Below are 21,672 nucleotides of genomic sequence, written 5' to 3'. Positions count from 1 at the left end.
GTTAGAGGTTCAGGGAGATGTCAAGTCAGAGAATTCTTAGACGGAAAAAAAATAAACCTGAAAGACAACAGCATATGGCTAGATGGTACTATAATTTTAGCCATGAGTAAATCATATTGCCAAGAGACAGGGTGAGAAGTGGAAACAAGAATCTGAATCAGCTGTCTGATGAACTTCAACATTTAAGTCACTGAAACAATGGACTGGTAAAAGAGAAGAGGAAAGGGCAGCCATGGAAGCAACGAGAAAATTAAAAAACCTTCATGTCGCAAAAGCCAAGCAAAGGGTGTTGAAGACAAGACACTTAACTGTGGCCAAAGCTTCTGCACAGTCCAGCAAGACAAGGACATAAAATCTATAGAACCGAATGATGTGCAGATCACTGGTGACATTGGCTGCCACTTATGGCAGTATTTACGGTGGAGTGGTTGGTGAAGCCAGATTGGAATAGGTTAAAAAGTGAATGAAAATAAAATATAGAATTATCCTAATAGAGAAGTCATTCAAGAAGCTTGGCTATGGACAAATGAACTTTCCTTCCACTGTGTAATACCATTAAATTCTCAAGAGAAATGTAGGACATCTCTTAAAAAAGGATCTAGTCTTTGGAGAAGTCTATAATCATATTTGTTGATGCATCAGAGAGTACTGGACAAAGTTCTCCCAGTTTATCTATCTGTTTATTCATTCATTTCTTTATTATTAATTAATCAAGCATTACAGTAGCAAACACGAATTTAATATCTATAGTGTGTAAGATACTTGACAAGACCTTAATGGGGGAGATTATAGACCTTTTTATCAGGCTGCTGTGAACTAAGCTGAGAGGGAAGCAGTAAGTAGCACCTACCTCTCCCATCTTAAAAAAATCACACAAAAAAATGAATAAGGCAAATAAAGATCCATAACATTCCCAAATTTATTACTCACAAAGGCTCACCTAGGGATGCGGTTTAATGTGAGAATGAAGGGCTTCTGGCAAAACCCAGAGGACCAATTTATTCATTGGCAGTGTGGAACCAGGGCAGGGCTTCCATGTAGGGGTAGAATCTGTTACTAGAAGGGCAAAGTAGAATGTTTAGAGGAAGAAAAGGGGAACTGAGCCAAGAAGGTCCAGGTTCGTCTTCCAAGTTGTATCACTCAGATAAATCCCTGCACCTCTTCCGGGCAGAGTGAGTGAAAGAGATGGCGGAGTGCAAATCCAGTACTCTCCTAGACATTCAACGCAACATGGAGGGTGGAGAAGACGTGTCTCCCCCAACTCTGAGCAACCATACAGAGTACTACAATAATGATTTGTTAACTGATACTCAATGACATAAAATAACTGAATAAAATTTTCTGGGAAGACAGTGTAGCCATTAGAAACAAGAGTACCTAAAAGAGTTGTGTCTGAGGAACTCCAATATTTGTCAGTGAGAGGAGAAACTGCTCTTATATTTCCTGCATTATTAGAGACATTTATTTAGAGCATACTAACCATCAGGCACTAAGCTAGGCAGTGTACAGTCAAGGAGAATGTGGTCCAAATGATATGTAATGATTTTCTAGGGCTGCCATAATTAAACACCACAAACTGAGTGGCTTCAATAATAGATATTTATTGTCTTACATTCAGGAGGCTAAAATCCTATATCAAGGCGTTGGCAGGGCCAGCTCCCCCTGGAGGCTCTATGGAAGGATCTATTTCAGGCTTCTCTCTTAGGTTCTGGTAGCTTTTTGGCCCATGGCAGCATAATTGCAGTCTTCACATGGTATTTTCCCTGTGTGCACATCTGGGTTCCAATTTCTTCTTTTTATAAGGACACCAGTCATACTGGATGAAGGGTCTACCCCTACTCCAGGATGACCACATCCTAACTAATTACATCTACAATGATCATATTTCCAAATAGAGTCACCATCTGAGATACTGGGGGTTTGGACTTCAAAATATGAATTTGGGGGTGGGGGACACAATTCAACTCATAAAATGGTGTAGTAGATCAGTTCATTGTGTAATCCACTGAACCAATATTTAACATCTCAAGGACTGCAAATTATTGTTTCATGCTATATCATATTTGTTTCCCTGATTAATATGGAAAATAGAAATTAACTTTGTTGCATGTTAGATAATATTTCTTTTGTATTGGTTTAAGTTTTTTAAAAATGACATATATTGGACATTGTGTAAGTAGTTAAGAAATTACCTGTTAAGAACAGAGCAAACTTTGTAATAATGGGAGGGAAATAACCAAATCTCACACGCCAACCAAGCTTGCCTGTGTCAGCTACTCCTGCGAGTATTCCTAGTCCCATGCAGTCTGATGAGAAATATGTGCATGTAAGCATGTCCTTGCACACATCATATATATATCAGATCTGTGGTTTGAGAATTCCTGGACTATTTAAATTCTGACTAGGGAGAAGGAGCCAAATAACCGATGCATGTTTTACCTTTTTTATAGTGGCGTGAAGCTATATTTGATTAGGAAGTGGCCAAGGAAAATTGTCCTTTTTGACTTTTAAGATGCATTTCTCTGTATGCTTTTATTGTTAAATTGGAAAATAGTCTTTTTTTTTTTTTTTTTTTTTTTTTGAGACGGGGTCTCGTTCTTTTGCCAGGCTGGGTGCAGTGGTGATCTTGGCTCACTGCAACCTCCGACTCCTGGGTTCAACTTATTCTCCTGCCTCAGCTTCATAAAATACAGTGTTTTCCTTATTTACTGCTAAGATGAACAGACTTTATCAAACACTGACATTTTTTGTGCATTCCCCATTGTGTTTCTGTGTCTTTTAGATGTCGTTCAAACCAGAACAAGAATTTTTTTTTTCACTGACAATAAAAACAAAGAATATTTCAGTAAAGAAGAAACACCTCTTCTTAAAGAATGCTAAGGATGAAAAAATTTTCTATGGGCCTAGGACTGTTGAATAGAATTCCTAGAAATTCTATAGAAACATTGGGGCACAAAACAGACATTTGTAACATATAGTCTTATAAACAATGATCTATAAAAACATATTTTATTAATACCTACACTTTAACTGTTGTGAAGAATTAAGAAATTTAATTCCTTTCATCTTGCCTGCCCTGAGGGTTTTGCTGAATTCAGTAAATGTAATTTTCTCCTTTCCATAAGAAATTCAAAGGGCTCAAAGATCTGTACATAGTGCAGGGACTGAAAGCGTTTAATTGGGAGAGAATAAATGTATGTATTTGTGCATTTAGTTCAGTCCTTATAAATTATGTGGTTCTGGTCCAGTCTAAGGTTTTGATATTACAAAAATATGCATAGCAGCCATTCCGTTTGCTTTCATGTTTATTGCCCTGCCAGTATCTAACATGTTGCCTCTCAGGTATAAGACCAATGATAAATTAGAATGTCATGGTTTTGAATGTCCCCACCCAGTTTCATTAAAGAATAACCAGAAGCTAAGATAAAACCATTTCAAGAAGAAGAAAACATATTTTGTATCTCGTCCATATTTTCATTTGACACGGTCTATGTATACAGTTAGCATGCGGCTTTCTGTAACTGCTGTCTTTTGAAATGAGGGAAAATAATTGAAGGATTTGTTTTTAAGGTAGATAGCAAAATTTATTTCTTTAAACTGTCATAAAGTTTGAATTTCCAAAATTTATTTTACTCTGTGATTTATATTTATAGTGGCTATGTGACAGCTTTTAAGAAATCCAATAATTTTTTCTCTTTGTCTTCATATTATTTCTTCGGAAGTAGGCATGGCTGGAAAACATGAAAGCTGAGAGAAAAAAAGGATCGGGGAACATATTTGTAGTTCATAAAGAGGAATAATTTGAAATGTAAACATTTTTTATGTTTCCTTTAGAAATTCCCCGATAACAACAAATAGCCTCCATAAGAAGCAGTAGAACATAATGGTTAAGGCTGGTGTCAGGCCACCTAGGTTTGAATCTGTCCTTTAAAGTGGGATGTTGAACAAGTTATTTAATAACTCTGTGGATGCTTCAATTTTCTTAACTGTACAATGAGGATAATGAAGTTACCTACCTATAAGGATTAGATGAGACTTATCTATAAAGTGCTTAGAGTAGTAAACTGCTAGAATATAGTAGGTGTTCAGTAAATGTTATATATTATTACCACTGAATTCTATTATTTATAATACTAAATGGAGTAGTTAAGTTGGTCAAGCAATTTAAATGATTTCTGCCTACAGAAACAAAAGGTACGGTCAATTTTCTGTAATTTTTAGATTAGGGGTTTTCAAAAAGTAATGCAAATGTCAGAAAAGGATATACATAAAGGTAGTATTTCTTCTTTAAAAGGTGTTTGCATCAGTTCAGCTTTTCTTCCTCAATAGAGACATGTAATGGGGTTAAGTAATATAAAGGAGGAAAAGCAATCTTCAGAAACCACACATTCTTTTCCGAGTTCTCTATTATATTCTCTAGAGTTCTGCATTTGCTTTTGTTGGGCACCAGGGGCTGCTACCGAGCTACAAACTTGGCATCACTTTGGCACCTTTGAGAGCACTGATTTAAAGCAGAATCAGAAACACAGCTCCCCAATTTTATATTGGTCCAAAGCTTGGTCTTCTCATATACCCCCGGGGCAACTTTGGCTTTCTAGTCTGCTTATAACTGACTCCTCCTCACTCTGGTTTCTACTCATTTGTGGTAGTGGCCACTGTGTTGGATGTGGTGGGGCTTAAAGATTTCTCCATGCTTTTGTGCAAACCCAATAGTCCCATTAAAAAGTGTGTTTGTTATATTGATCTAAGGTTTTATTGGATTGTGGTGGAAGGACTGTTTGCTTCACTGCTGGAAGCTGGCTTAGAATTTGAACCACAGGCTCTTGTAAATAAATCAATACTTCAGGGTTGATATTTGAACAAAAGAAAAATATCATTGTGTTGATTTTTATATATGGGAAATTATGATTATTTTATTTCTAATATATAATTATTTGTAAACTTATATAATTGATTTTTCATCGTGGCTGTACTATAGATTATACTCTGTAATGAAAAGTGTAGGACACATTTCAGTGTCTTCAGAAAGGGAGCAGTCACGCATTCTGCACAGCCAGTTGATCAAAAGAAGTCAAGATTGTCAATTATTGCTCAAAGAATGCTCTTATCAATTTTCTTACTTTTCCTAAACCTTCTAAAATGAGAAGAATTCTAATATGGGTACTAAAATATTTGCACATTGTATACTGACTTTTTTTTGCTCATCATCTAATATATATATATACATATATAGATAGATATATATATATTTTTTGACACAGTGAAACATGCACATGGTACAAAATCCAGAAGCACAATGGAGGAAAACAGTGCAAAGCAAGCTTCCCTCCTGCTGCTACTCCCAGGGCTCTAGCCATCGAGTTAGCAAGAATAATTATCTTTGTGATCCTTCAGAGATTTTTCTATGCAAGTTGATTTTGACTTTTAGTCAGTTTTTGACTCTTCAGTGCTCTGAAGTGGTTCTAAGTGCTAAAAAAAATTCATTGTAATACATATATAGGATATGAGGCCGGGCGCAGTGGCTCACGCCTGTAATCCCAGAACTTTGGGAGGCCGAGGCGGGCGGATCACGAGGTCAGGAGATCGAGACAAGACTGGCAAATACGGTGAAACCCCGCCTCTACTAAAAAAAAAAAAAAAAAAAAACAAAAAAACATTAGCCGGGCGTGGTGGCGGGCGCCTGTAGTCCCAGCTACTAGGGAGGCTGAGGCAGGTGAATTGCGTGAACCTGGGAGGCGGAGCTTGTAGTGAGCGGAGATCGCGCCACTGCACTCCAGCCTGGGCAACTAAGCGAGACTCCGTCTCAAAAAAAAAAAAAATATATATATATATATATATAAAATATATATATATATAAAATATATATATATATGAGTATAAAGAGGTGGTGGCCCTCAAACAGTGTGGCAAATATATCTATACCATATTTTTGCAGATGTAAACAACTGCTTCCCTTTATTATTTGAGGCCAGGGAGAAAACATAAGTCTAGAAGGAGATATTAGAATCAGGGAAAGTTAGTGTACTGTTTAACTATGCTTCTGATTTTTGGGATGATACCTCAATCCAGGAAGCAGAAATCCCCAATCCTGTGAAGAAATGATTTATATATGTAATTTTTTAGAATTTATTTTATTTTTGAGACAGAGGGTTGCTCCATCGCCCAGGCTGGAGCACAGTGGCGCGATCTCAGCTCACTGCAACCTCCGCCTCCCGGGTTCAAGCGATTCTCCCGCCTCAGCCTCCCGAGTAGCTGGGACTACAGGGGCGTGCCACCACGATGGGCTGATTTTTGTATTTTTAGTAGAGACAGAGTTTTGCCATGTTGGCCAGGCTGGTCTTGAACTCCTGACCTTGTGATCCACCTGTCTCGGCCTCCCAATATATATGTAATATTTATAAGCAAATTACATCTCTTCTATTCAGGGGTCTAGCCAGGGATATGTGAATTACTGAGAACGCATACTTCATGCCTCAAAATTATTTTTCTTCTATATCTAAAACCCACAATTAGTTATAAATTGTTTGAATTACTAAAAGAACAATATGGAAAATTATGAAAATAGAAAATTCAAAGTCTGTGGGTAGAAGGTGACAAGGAAAATATTTCCTAAGACATAAAAACTAAACTGAAAAGAATCACAGAAAGATTAGTAGAGGAAATTATTTTAGATTAACAGTGGAGAAGAAAATATCTAAAGACATTTATCATAAAGAAACAAGTCCCCCAAATCCTTAACAAAGTTTGGGGTGAAAGAAACTGATACAAATGTTGACATACTTAAAAAACCACAGCAAGGTATGAAATAAAGAACATGCACATACAACATTTCTTAGAGCTTGCCTTCAATTTTTTTTTTAATCAGGAGCATAGTATTATATAAAACATGAGGCCACTTTCTGAAGTTCCAGGAAATTCAAAGGAGATGAAAGAGAAAATTAGGAAGACTTTAAATTTGATCTTGATAATTCAAGAGCTATTCTTTGGGGCGAAATTGTAGTCAAAGTATTTTTTGATGAGGGCAAAAAGTCAAACGGGAAAAAACATCAGAATACCGTTCCCATTGATAGAGTCAGGTAGAAGGAATGGGTGCTCAGAGAGACCTTATGCCCCCTTCAGAGAGAAAGGCCAGTCCTCAGCCAGAAATAACTAGAGCCATCACTGACAATAAAGTAGCTGCGATTTCGCACCAACAATCATAATCTCTTTCCTGAGGAGAACTATAAGAAACACACGGGCACGGGTGAAAATCAGACCTACAGAGAATATATGACTGTGATTAGAAAAAAAGCTTAGATTCTAAGAATGCCTGGAGAACCTGAAGAAACTTAAACATTTTCACAATTCCATGGGCTTTCTGTAACTGCTGGAGAAACCTGAGGTGCTACGCTGGTTGTTCTTGTTCTGCCTTCCTCACTCATGGATCAAATCTCCCTCACACACAAATTACGTAAACTTGCAGAGAAGTAGAGAAACACTCTCCCCAGAGATTGAGTGCATGCAATGCTGAATCTGTTTAAGAGACGAAGAGGGCCGGGTGCAGCGGCTCACGCCTGTAATCCCAGCACTTTGGGAGGCCAAGGCGGGTGGATCAGCCGAGGTCAGGAGTTCGAGACCAGCCTGACCAACATGGTGAAACCCCATCTCTACTAAAAATACAAAATTAGCTGTGCATGGTGGCACATGCCTGTAATCCCAGCTACTTGGGAGGCTGAGGCAGGAGAATTGCTTGAACCCAGGAGGCAGAGGTTGAAGTGAGCTGAGATCACGCCAGTACACTCCAGCCTGGTCAATAAGAATGAAACTGTCTCAAAAAAAACAAAAAACAAAAAAACAAAAAGGACTAAAGAGGTTCACATCCATTACTTTCAGTTTAACCAAAGCATGACTGTGCCTTGATTTAAAATGACACTTCCAAAACAAGTCCTGATTTCCCTTACTAAAATGGTATGTTTACAATCACTATAATAGTTTAATATTAATAGTAATTACCATTATAGTTATAAAATTATTAATAGTAATACTATAATTACAATCACCACAAACTCTAGTGATATCATTACTTTTTAATTACACCTAGATAGTCAGAACATTTCACAGTTAGGGCAGTTATAACTTTCAAATAATTCTTTCAAGAAAAGATGGAATACCGGTCATTTATAGATGGAATATCTAATTTTAGAAGGCTAACTTAAACTAGCCCCAGAAATTTTCCCATTCAATGGAGAGATAAAACCCAGTACTCTGGGAACAAGATCATAAAATTAAGCCCTTCTCAGCCTGCTCAAAGAAGATAAATATCTGGGTAGATACACAAATCGCAGTCTCTGTGAACCCACACAAAAATAAGCAGGGCATAGGCGTTGGGGTGGTTTCAGAGTGAGGCATTATTCACAGGAAAACAGCGAGATTCACTAGGGAGGACATAATTCTTCTGACAGTGACAGGGTCTCATTCACAGAACCAGGACTGATGGTGCATGCACAGTCAGCGTGCCAAGCAGCACAGGACCTGGATGCGGGTCCGTAATGGTGAACTGAGATCATTGCTGAGGACACTCGGTGATCACATAAGAGACACTCTGTTTGCTCTCCGGGAGATGCAGTTCATTTGCACTAATTGCAGGCTTGGGGGCCTGGAGAAGGCAGCTCTGTGTACACATACTGTATTCTCTTTGTTGGTGAAGGTAGCTCTCATGGGCTCTGTTCCTCTTGGCATTGTGTGTGTGTGTGTGTGTGTGTGTGTGTGTGTGTGTGTGTGTATTAACAGAGAGATTTAAATGCTTTTAAAATATATGTGCATTTCTAATTCTTTGCACTAGGCTTACTAATAACTCGTGAGGGGAAGCTACAAGATAATAGTGAATTACTTTCCGGAAAAGTTTAGCAGGTAACTCATGAAATAAAAGAAATCCAAGAAAGCTTAACCTAATTACTCTGGTTTACATGATCTTGCTTTCCTGAAGGAGAGTTCAATCTTTTAAAAAATTCAGTCGACTTATCTATTAACCATCTATCTATCTTTGGTATTGACAAAGCTAGGGAGGCTGGCTAATTCTCATCTCTAAGAATATGTATTTTAAAATGCACTTCTGTATACTTTTTTTTAGTTATACAACTTTTGAAGGAATATAGGATCAGGGATATATCCTTCAAACTTAGGAAACACTGCATATTGAATATACTGAATAGTGTAAAATGAGCATGAAAGGAATGTCATCAGTTGATACAGTAAAACTGACATCCTCTAGAGATTAGACAAGATTGACTAAAAAATAAAGATTTACTAAGTACTTGAAACATTTAAAGATATATGCTAATCGCTGAACAGGCAAACAGAAAAATTAAAAAAGTCCTTGTTCGGTCAGGCGCTGTGGCTCACGCCTGGAATCCCAGCACTCTGGGAGGCCGAGGCGGGTGGATAACCTGAGGTCAGGATTTCAAGACCAGCCTGACCAACATGGAGAAATCCCATCTCTACTAAAAAGTACAGAATTAGCCGGGTGTGGTGGCTGGTACCTATAATCTCAGCTACTTGGGAGGCTGAGGCTGGAGAATCTCTTGAACACGGGAAGCGGAGGTTTCGGTGAACCGAGATCACACCATTGGACTCCAGCCTGGGCAACAAGAGTGAAACTCTATCTCAAAAAAAAAAAAAAAAAAAAAGGGCCTTGTTCTAATAATGTTTACAATACATATATGGGGATGCCAGACATGCACATTATGAAAAGTTACCAACAAGTACCAGGCTAATACCTTCCAAATATATGAAAAGTGCAAATTGTATTATTGTCATTCAGAGATGATCAATTTTAACTTTTCATTGTGAAAAGTCAACAAGGGATTCCCAGGAAATAAGAAAAATTTTTATTGGATTTTGAGTAAAGAGAATTCAAATGTGGGAATGGCCTGATCACACAGGTGAAAATGTTTTGTGTGTGTAGTGTAGATGACAGAAGGGAGTTTATATACAGGATTAATGGGGGACAATGCTAACAGAGATGTTCTTGTCAAATGTAGGAATTTGAACCAATGGAAATGGAAGCTCATTCAAGTTTTGAGGATAGTTGCATGTTTTTGTTGTTGTTGTTGTTTGTTGAGATAGGGTCTCACTCTGTTACCCAGGCTGGAGTGCAGAGGCACAATCATGGCTCCTCGCAGCCTCGACCTTCCTGGGCTCAAGTGATCCTCCCACCTAAGCCTCCCAAGGAGCTGGGACTACAGATATGTGCCACCAGGTCTGGCTAATTTTTATATTTTTTGTAGACACAGGGCTTTGTCATGTTGCCCAGGCTGGTCTTGAATTCCTGACCTCAAGTGATCTACCCACCTCAGCCCCACAAAGTGCTGGGATTACAAGTGTGAGTCATCGTGCCCTGCCATGACCTAGTTTTGGTTCACGAATTTTTACCTACGGTGGAATAAAAGGTAATTGGATCAGGAAGGATCCTGGAGGCATACAGATCCGTTAGGGAACTATAGTCCACAAATGAGTTAGTAAGGCAGTGCTCTAGGATGGTGCAGTGATATTTCGAAGGCAAGGATGGGAGCCAAAGGCCCTTTTGTGCCTAATGAACAATACCAACACTGGGGAAAAGAAACAAAATGATAATTCTGAGGAATATGGGTGAAAAGTAGAATTAGAGAAATCAGGTAGAGGGCTTTGTGAATTGGTTTGCTTGCTTGTTCTGTGGGAGAAGAGTTTAAGTGAAATGTGTTGCATTTAAGTTGCGGAAGTAATGCTTAGGTGATGCTGTCCAGTTGGCAGTAGTTAGAAATATACCATAAACACAGGAGAGCAGTAAAGGGTGCAGATAAATCTATAGAATTTGAAGTCATGGGGCTGACATCAACTCTAACAAGATAAACAGAAAGATGAAAATATCTAAATAAAGGTGATGTTAAGGTTTCCAGGGGATATAAATTTTAAACATCGGTTCAAAAACAATCTGTAAGGTGATGTAAGGATACACCATACTTGTCATTAAATCTAACATCACTGCTGTGAGCCTAGTAAAAGACAAATACAATGGAATACAATGTAGACTAAATCCTCTAAGCTGCAGGATTGCGATTTACTTTGGGGAGGTCAGAAGTCCCTTTGTCTTTGGCATGGTTAACAGTTCTGGGACATGTGTTGGAGAGCGGATGAATTCAGGTATTACTAGATCCGAATCTCAACTCTGCCAGTAAATAAACTTTTACTTTAGTTAAGGACTTTAAGCAAAATTTCAGTATCTCCTTCATAAAATAAGTATAGAATTATTATGGGATTAGAGATAATATATGTATTATATGTCTGGTCCATTGTTTGTATCCATTAGAGGAGAGTGGCCATTATTATTTATTTTTATGTTTCTAATTTTTTATTATTGACAAGGATAAAACTACATATCTAAGGATAGAACTGTATTGATTTCCACTACCAAGGCAATGTATGACAGAGGGAGAAATATTTCTGTCCTGACACTGAAAAATCATTATATGGTTTTACTAGGCACCATGGGCTAACTCTATGTGTCTGGTGCAATTTTGAGCAGAAGGAAAGAACACTCAGTAAAATAAATATTCACATGTCATGTGAATTTCGATAACATTGATAATGTTAGCAGAACTTACTGAAGAACTTATATATTTAAAGGTGGTCATTGACTTTATATAGATAAGGTCTGAGAGAAAAAGAAAACTGCAGTTTAAGTATAATCTCTAGTTCAAAGGAGAAAAGATGAAAAAAAAATAGGTATCAGATATAAACCGAGGAATCACCTACAACCTTTATTTACTTAGAGCAAAGTTTTGGTTAAATATATACAAAGCCAAATATTGGTAGATTTGATGCTTGTACATGCACAGAATTTTAAAAACTAGAAATTTTTTATACCCACAGAAGGATGTAAGTTCACTGTACATGATTTCAGGAAATAAAAGCAATATGAAGTTTTTGGTAACTTGAAATTTATAATGCCACTTTGAAAGATATACAGGTAAAATAGTGGTTATATGTTTATATATCACTAAGAAATATATTTATGCTTGTATTTGGTTATATAAGACTCAGGATAGCATGGAAGCCAGACATATGGATTGTGGACCAAGTTTTCCTACATATGAACTCCAGTTACTAGGCAAAGTATCTCAGTTTTCTAATCTGTAAAGTAGTACCTAGTTAACGGGACAGTTAAGATAATTAAATGAACTAATACCTATAATGAGGTTAGGCCGCTCCTAACACATGGTAAGCATTCAAAAGAAGTGAATTATTTTATTGCTTATTACTATTATCAATATTCCTTTGTAATGGAATAATGTTACCTCAATATGCTTTTTATATTCTCCAAATGTGCCTCATTGATTATAATATTTATGCTCTGAATTGAAGTCTGATATTAATTATTACTATAGTTAGTTGATATAGGGCAGCGTTAACTAAAATTTAAGTGACATGTTTCTCTCTCTCTTTTTGTTTGTTTGAGACGAGGTCTCACTCTGTTGCCCAGGCTGAAGTGCAGTGGCACCATCATGGCTCACTGAAACTTGACCTCCTTGGGCTCAGGTGATTCTCCCAGCTCAGCCTCCCAAGAAGCTGGGACTACAGGTGTGTGCCCCATGCCTGGCTAATTTTTGTGTGTGTGTGTGTGTTTTGCAGAGATGGGGTTTTGCCATGTTGCCCAGGCTGGTCTCAAACTCCTATGAAAGTGATCCGCCTGCCTTGACCTCCCAAAGTGCTGGGGTTACAGGCATGAGCCTCCGCACCTGGCTAGGAACATGCTTCTCAGTCTTCTTTGAAATCTGGTGTCTGGTGAATGTGAAGAATGTGAAGAACATGAAGGCAGGGCAGAGACACTGTGCTAAAAAAAAAAAAAAAAAAAAAAACCAATGTGATGAGTTTCAAAAGGTGAAGAGTCGGGAAATGTGTATCAGAGGAGGTCAAAGAAACTCCTAAAGTCTCTACTCAATAAACGTAAAGAGAAACAAAGACATTTCAAGGACCGGGATTGTCAAAGGACTTCTAATACTGGATGATGTACCATTTTTTGGTTTGAGACTGTTCAGCTCATTTTTGAACAGTGGGTGAAGGGCTGCCTGATTTGTATATCTCTCATCTCCCCATAACAGGAAAGAAAAGCACAGTATAAGGGCCACTTGTCCAGCAGGCTTATTTACAGAGCCACTGTTGGCAGTATCCATTGACTGTCTTGAAAACCTAGAGTTGGCTAATAGTTGTTCTCTACTATCATCATGCTGAGGAATCCAGAGACAGTCATATGGCTAGGGTTGATCAAAAAGAGTTCAGTTTTATCCAGTTTCTCTGGGGGTGATGAAGACCTCCTAACCATAAAAGCACATCATCCTTATGGGTAAGGTATGAATAGAAGGAAATTTTGCTTTCTAGATTCAGTAAGCCCCATAATTAAACAAGTTTCTAGCTTAAAAGTCTGTGGATCAAGAATAGTTCATTTTATTTGCCCTACACAGATAAGAAATGAAATTGTGATCAATGATCCTGGTTTAGCAGGAATATACTTTTTACGTTTTTAACCACAAGATGTTAACCAGTAAGAAATTTTGCAAATGTTATATGACCCCAGCCTCTGCTTCTTTTGTGGTTATTGCTTCAACCCAGCTGAGTTGTTCAGCTTCTCATATCAAAGATCAGCTAAGAAAGCTATGTACCATCGATTTAATTCTAATGTAATTATATAATTAAAAGCAAATATTTTGACACAGATACTTCAGAATCAAAAAAGAGGAAGGTATCTAATTGCTTGAAAATTGCCACATCATTTCACAGGAGATGTTACATTACTTATAGTTATTTTTAGCATTTGTATCTAGAAATCAATGACGCTAGAGTCAGTTAATATATTTTAACTAACAGATATTAATGGAGGAGGTTGTCCTCCTCTGAGTAATCAAGATGAAAGCACCTTAGGTTTTATACCTTGATTAGCACAAATTTGATATTTGGTCTCCTTATGTTCATCTTATGTTCAATGAAGAACAGTTTTATAGGCATTTTGAAAAAGGAAGATAAAAAGTAAGCTTATGAAGTTGTTCCTTGATAAAAATAACAGCATAAAAATTCCAATACTATGTTAGTTCCTTGATAAAAATAACAGCATAAAAATTCCAATACTATGTTAGTAGAGAAACAGCACAATAAACATGAAAATATAGACATCAAAGTGGTAATAAGAAATACCTTAAGAATAATATGTACGAAAGGTACACACGCTAACAGTTTTTTAAGAGCTTTAAATACGGACTTTAGATTTTTTTAATGCCCACTGCTATGCTACCATTAAAAAATAAATAATAAAATGAAATTTTGGAAACTTACTCCAAGAGGCTACCAAAATGCCATAGTTTTGTTGTTTTGGTAATATTTAATTATGAATAATTTTATTTTAAAAATCTATTTCTGATACTGTATTAAGTAATAAGAATAAGAAAAATGCAAATCCATACTTTGCACAAGCACATTTTATATTTGTGTCTAATTCTTCACATATGTGGTACAATGATTATAAATCAAGGGCACAGCTATTATTTTGCTTCTACAAGGTAGTGGCTTCACATTGTTAATGTATAAAGATACATTCTTCATGTTTCCAGATCAGGTGGTAAGGAAAAAGAAACAAATATATGGGCATTCTGCAGTTGTAGCGATTTTGAAAATTATATTCATTGAAGTTGTAAACTAAATCACATGACATAAACTCTACTGAGAGAACTGCAAGCATAGCAAGATTTCTAAGAATAGATTTTCTCTAATATTAACAAAGACCTCAAAACTTTACACAACCATATATAAGACTTGCAATATCTTATAGAAGTTTTGATCATTCACTATATTGCTACTAATATTATATAATTGAAATAAAATATTAAAGTAGTTGAAAATATGCCAAAATTTTTTTTGACATATTCTTTCAACTTCTGTAATTCCATGTCCTTTCCATTTGATATCATAATCTTCTCTCTTTGAAGATAATTAAAATAATTACATGTGAACACACAGATGTAAGAAATATATATGTATATATTTATCTTACTATGTATCTGTGTATATATCTTACTATGTATATGTGTACATATATATCTTAGATCTAAAACAGTAAGTTTATGAACCCATAAAAAATGTAAATGACTAACCTGGTGTTACTACTACTCCATTTCCATTGACCACAGGCCTCTCTTCCTCTTCCTCCTCAGGAGGCTCTATACTGGCTTTCTCCATGTTGCTCACTGATTTATTCCTCTTCCGTTTTCCTTCAGCACTTGGAGTGGCTCCTGGAAGTATCTGGTCTGTTACATTTAACAATAATGGTGCTGGTTCTGCTGGCGGCTTTGGGGTACCGTAGTAATTGTCTGCAAACAATACCAAAACATTCTTGGAGTTAAATATTTCTTCTACCATGTACATAATTTGTGAAGAATGGAAATTATATTAACACATTTTTATCCTATTTTGTATGTACATACATAGACACATACATATATATATGGTTTTCTATCTATGTGTCTCTCTCTATATATACATATTTATTTGTTCCTTCTGTTGCATTGGACTTTAATGCTTAGAGATATAGATCTATCTTTATTCTCATCTTTGTGCCAAACCAAAATATAGTCTTATGTGTTATTCCCAAGCGGTACATAGTTAATTTTAAAATTATCCGAATTTTTTATAACAAGACTTGATTATAACCTTTTAAAAAATGATTATGTTAAGAGTACAGGTAATTTTTTTGTAGTGGGGTAATCTCACACTATTCTGAAAAGGCAAAGCACGTTCTGCTATTCTGTAGCTTTCAAAGGATTATGGCTATTGTCCTTGATGTGCACAGCATCCTGCCTAGAGCTGTATCCCCGTGCCAGTCTAGTGGTTCCCATGGCTGCTGACAGTGCGCCTGCTGCTCTATTCACTCTTCAGATTACCACAGCTTTTTTTTGCCCATAGCTCCATTATCTGAGCTATGGAATAATCTTTTTCACCCATCCATCTGCAGCACTTTTTTGAAAAGAGAATCATTCTTATTTATTCCCATATTAACACCTAGCATATAATCATGGAATAAATGTTTATTAAGTGATCACCTTTATTATTTCATTTTATTGAGACAGAGTCTTGCTCTGTTGCCCAGGCTGGAGGGCAATGGTGCAATCTTGGCTGACTGATACCTCCGCCTCCTAGGTTCGAGCAATTCTTGTGCCTCAGCCTCCTGAATAGCTGGGACTACAGGCGTGCACCACCATGTCTGGCTAATTTTTGTATTTTTAGTAGAGATAGGGTTTTGCCATGTTGCCCAGGCTGATCTCAAATTCCTGACCTCAAATGATCCTCCTGCCTTGGCCCCCCAAAGTGCTGGGATTACAGGCATGAGCCACTGCACCCGGCTGTGAACATCTTGATATGTTCAAGGTAAAACACTTTATTTAAAATATCCTAAAATTTTTATTGGTAAAGAACATGGGTCATATTTTTCTGAAATCAATCTTATAGCACAAACTTTGAACCTATATCAGTGTTTTCAGTTAATTGAGTAATTTATGCACTTATTTGCTCACTCATTAAAATCTTTATTGGTACTAAGTTATGCACCCAGGCACTCCAGTATACGTTTGAGAGAAAAAGGATGAATACAATATAATCCTTGTCTTCCAAGATGCTCAACAGTCCAGTAAGGGAGACCAAATTTGATGTCAAACAGAAAAGCATTATAACAGGAAATAGGAGTAAGCACTGCAATGGAGGAGATATACAGGAGGAAGGAAGCACACCTCACTGTCTGCAAAGGTCACTAAACACATTTGGGTAAAAGATGTGCTGTGAAAGGAACGACCATTAACCAGAAGACATAGAATTTAGGCTTGGCTTTTTTATATAACTACAAGCAAGTTACTTAACCTCTGTAAGGCTCAATTTCTTCATCTATAAGTGGGGAAGAGCAATAATTGTTCTAATCACCTGTGTTCTGGGCTGCAAAAAACCACAACCTACTCAAGTTAAATGTGATAGGGATGTGCTATATAAATATATAAGATGGCTAGTTGAGGGATATATTAGTCCGTTGTCACGCTGCTATGAAGAATTGACCGACCCCCGTAGTCCCATCTATTCTGGAGTCTGAGGCAGGAGAATGGAGTCTGAGGCAGGAGAATGGCGTGAACCTGGGAGGTGGAAGTCGCAGTGAGCTGAGATCACGCTACTGCACTCCAGCCTGGGCAACAGAGCAAGACTCCATCTCAAAAAAAAAAAACAAACAAACAAAAAACAAAAAAAAAGAATTGCCCAAGACTGGGTAATTTAGAAAGGAAAGAGGTTTAATTGACTCACATTTTCACACGGCTGGGAAGGCCTCAGGAAACTTACAATCATGACAAACGGGGAAGCAAGCCCCTTCTTCACAAGGCAGCAGGAAGGAGAATGAACACCAGAGGAACTAACAAATACTTATAAAACTATCAGATCTAGTGAGAACTCACTATCACCAGAACAGGATGGGGGAAACTGCCCCCATGATTCAATTACCACCACCTGGTCTCTCCCTTGACATGTGGGGATTATGGGGATTATATTTCAAGATGAGATTTTTGGTGGGGACACAGTCAAGCCATATCAAGGGGAAAGCCCGAAAAACCATGAGAAAAAATGGCAGAAACACAGGAGTCCACTCCAGACACTTATGTTGCCTTTGATAGCCCTGAAATCTCCAGATGGTTCTACTGCCAAAGGGACAACCCACAGTGCAAACTGCCTCCATGAGCATGGGCTCCAAAGTGTCCTCAGCTGCTCTGATTCACTCGTTTCTAGGCAGGATCATCTCATTGGCTGAGCCTCCATCATGTGAGAGCACTTGGGCTTGCCAAGGAAGTAGAAGAGATGTGCACTCTCCTTTGATTTCAGTAGAGGGAGAGGGAGGTGGAGCCCTACCATCCACCGATTTTATCTCAGGAGCCTCCCCCGGTAGAAAAAGTCTCTCCCTCCACCCCCCCTCCACCCCCGGTAGAAAGGGCCTTGGAATGCTGGCAGGTAGAAATGACAAATCTCCACTCCATTTTTCTTCTCCCTGGGTTGTTGTGAAGACGAAGTAAGAATGTATGAGAAAGAGCTTTATTTAAAAAAACTGTAAAAATTGCAGTGGTTTTAACGGCAGTGTAAACTTCATGCTGGCATAAGGTGAGCAAATATTCTGAAGGCTAGCTGTGCCAATAATGCCATTGCTCATCACTATAGATATTCACAGTAAGAGAGTAATGCGAGAAAAAAAATTAAGTTGTAAAGTGGTTCTTATCCACATACTATAAGTATATAACTTTTTTACAGTCGGCAAAGTGGATAATGTATACACTTTGCTAAATGTTGCTATCTAATTTGATTTTGAGCATTTAAAATGAATCAGACCTCTATATGTACCAGACAAATTCTGAGCAAACAAAAATGAACAGTTGCTCCCTGGTATCAATGAACTTTTATATTTCAGCATTCCTAAAGGGTAGCACAACTTTCGGTATGTTGCTATGTTTTCCATGGAATCTCAACGCATACTTCTTATCTAATAAGCATAATGTAAAACTAAATAATCTGTGCATATCCCAGTAAATGATACATGATTTTAAAGTAGTATTCTAATATTTTTAATACCTTTAATATATAGTACTAAGAAAAATGGATCACACTTCAGTGGTTTTTTTTTCCTATTTGTCTTGTCAATTTTAAATTTCCCTGAAGTAAAAAAACCTTTTACTAATTAGACATAAATGCATAGCTCAGGCTAAAAATAAATACTAAATAACAGATCCTGCTAAATTTATATTACTAATTGTACCTATTGGTATATGATGTGACTATAAATTATAGAGCAATATTCTATTTCTATAACTGTATTTATGAAATTAACACATCAGATTAAATTTTATATGTAAAAATATGAATCATTAGTTAAGACATTAAGATTATCTTTATTGGCAATAATAGCAATATAAAGGAAGCACATAAATAATCCATACTCTTACTACACTTGACAAATGTAATTCATAGAGAATAAGCTACCCTAAGCCAACATTTTTATCTCATTGCATAAGAACCAGGAAACCAGAAATACCTAGACCAATGGTTGAAGAATTAGCCAAGCAGTCAGGCAGCTAACTCACTGATATAAGTATATACAAATAAATGTATCAAGGATAAAATGTGCCTTTTAGGTAACATACCAGTATTTTTCAGAAAAAAATAATATCAAAACTGTTTTAAAATACAGCTTGGAAAAATTGATCCCTTAAGGATGAAGTGCCTATATGCATAGTGCCTGGATGTAGAAAATCTAAAATTAAAATAGACGAACAAACAAAACCTCCACAAACCCACAACAATATGGTGTAATGCTTAACAGCATAAATCCTAGTGAGATAAACCTGACTTTGAATCCTGTGTCCCCTAATCTCACTACCTCTTCATATCCTTAAATCAATTCAGTTAAAGTGGGAATGTGGGGATGTAAGATGACCACAGTCACAAAAGCAACTATTACTATTACTACTGTTATTACCACTACAACTGTTACAATGTGCTAACCTGCACACTGTCATGGGCATTTTACATAAGTATTCTTGTATCAAATGGGGAGTAGAATAACTCTTACCCCACAGTGCTGTTATATAGATTAATGATACTAAAAGGATATATGACGTGACTAGATCAGAGTAGATGCTCAAAATAGGCTGCTACTTTTGGTATTTATTCATCACAATACAGCATGATGTCATTCTGCCTATGCAGTTAAGAAAATAGAGACTAAGACATTAAACTATTTCCTAATATTATATATAAAGCAAGTGGAAAACTTATATCTCTTTGACTTAAGAACCTCATCTCTTTTGAAAATACGCTGTTGCCTTTTAAGAGAAAAAAATGTGTGATGCAATCGCAACCTGCCCAGAACTCATAGAGGAGAACTTCATTCAAAACCGCAGTCAATGAACACAAACGCATCAGTTTCAGAAGGGAAAGGCAAAATTGCTACCAAAGCATACAGCAAGGACATTTTAGGAATTTTTTTCCATCCACTCCTTTAAAAATAAGTGTGTGTGTGTTTGTATTTTGAGGAGAGTGCAGGCTTTCCTAGAGCACTTTTCATGGAATATGTTTGTACTTGTGAAGAATGATCTATACATTAGCAGTTTCTTTTAAGTTTAATATCAGATTCCACTAACTTATTGAGTACAACAAAATGATACATAAAATTGTCCCCTTAATTCTGTGATATTTGGATAATCTATAAATTTACATAGTCTTCTTTGTAATCAATGCCTGCAAAATAAGAGAGAAAGTCATTTCAGGACCCTGACTTATTCTTCAGTTTTTTAACTACCTATGAACAGATTCTTTTTTTTATAAAGGTGTGGCTATGAAAATGTGGAACAGGATGAATGTACTCTGTTATACAAATAGAAAAGTTGGCCGGGTGCCGTGGCTCACGCCTGTAATCCCAGGACTTTGGGAGGCTGAGGTGGGCAGATCATGAGGTCAAGAGATAGAGACCATCCTGGCCAACATGGTGAAACTCCGTCTCTACTAAAAATACAAAAATTAGGTGGGCATGGTGGCATGTGCCTGTAGTCCCAGCTACTCAGGAGGCTGAGACAGTAGAATCGCTTGAACCTGGGAGGTGGAGGGTGCAGTCAGCTGAGATCATGCCACTGCACTCCAGCCTGGTGACAGGGCAAGACTCCATCTCAAAAAAAAAAAAAGAAAACTTTTCCAAAAATTTGAATAAAAAGAACAGCGCATTGTCAATAATTTATTTTGTAATAAAAACATTTAATAAATGCCCATTTACACAGGACACTCACACAATTTATTGCAAAGGGAGAGGGACTAAAATAGATTACGAACTAAACCTGCCAGGCAAAGTCCTTGCAAAACCTAATCCCTTACCCATTTTTAGGCAGACCTGTCCCTAGTTCATCTGAAAGCAATGAGAATAGCTTTCTAAATAACTTTTCATGTACTGTACTTGAAACCATCGTGGAATTATTCTTCTGCTTTCTCTGTAGTCAACTGACCTTTGTATAAAAGTTGTATTTTAAGTTTCTAAAGTGATGATTTTACCTTTCTTCTGATTCCTCCCAGATTTTTTCACATTGATTTAGTGGTGAGGCTAAGGGGAAAAACAGGAATACAAAACGATTTCAACGAATTTTAAACTGTTTCCTTTTTTGTACCTCCAGTCTTCATTGAATGCTAATGGATACCAAAATATTATTTTCTGAGATGCACCATATTCTTTATGCTTTTAAATTCCAGTATTATGAGAAGAAATAGGGAAGACACTAAAAACTAATTTTAGGCATGAGGAAATGTAAAAATGCTAGTAGCAGATACTTTGAAATACTTTCACTTACTTCCAACACCTTTTTTCTTTAAACAAGATCAGTTTTCATGATGGGAACACATCATCTGTTATTACTTTAGTTTATTTGGCTTTTTAAGTTGTAGACTCAGATGCTTACTCTGTTGTTTCAATCCTTTTGGTGTATAATAATATGTGTAGATTTTATATCAAATAACCATAGATCCTTCCATATGGCTCCCAAGTGGAGATGGGTTTTACAAAGGTAATAAATATACTTGTCTTCAAGATACCACACAGATTAAGGTCATGACTTC

General features: G+C 36.9%; 1 protein-coding gene across 9 annotated transcripts in view; it reads right to left on the bottom strand.

Moving 5' to 3' along the window:
• The window catches only part of MAGI2 (membrane associated guanylate kinase, WW and PDZ domain containing 2), a 1,490,397-nt gene that overhangs the window by 511,478 nt on the left and 957,247 nt on the right, over positions 1-21,672 (bottom strand). For all 9 annotated transcript variants that reach the window (XM_054559585.2, XM_054559586.2, XM_063726096.1 and 6 more), the window contains one exon: positions 15,156-15,371. In XM_054559585.2, the coding sequence (XP_054415560.1) occupies positions 15,156-15,371 (216 nt within the window). The remainder of the gene's footprint in view (positions 1-15,155; positions 15,372-21,672) is intronic.

This window comes from Pongo abelii, chromosome 6 (genome assembly GCF_028885655.2).
Source record: "Pongo abelii isolate AG06213 chromosome 6, NHGRI_mPonAbe1-v2.0_pri, whole genome shotgun sequence".
NCBI classification, from domain to species: domain Eukaryota; kingdom Metazoa; phylum Chordata; class Mammalia; order Primates; family Hominidae; genus Pongo; species Pongo abelii.
Note: the sequence above shows the minus strand (reverse complement) of the source record. Positions and strands in the feature narration are given on the sequence as shown.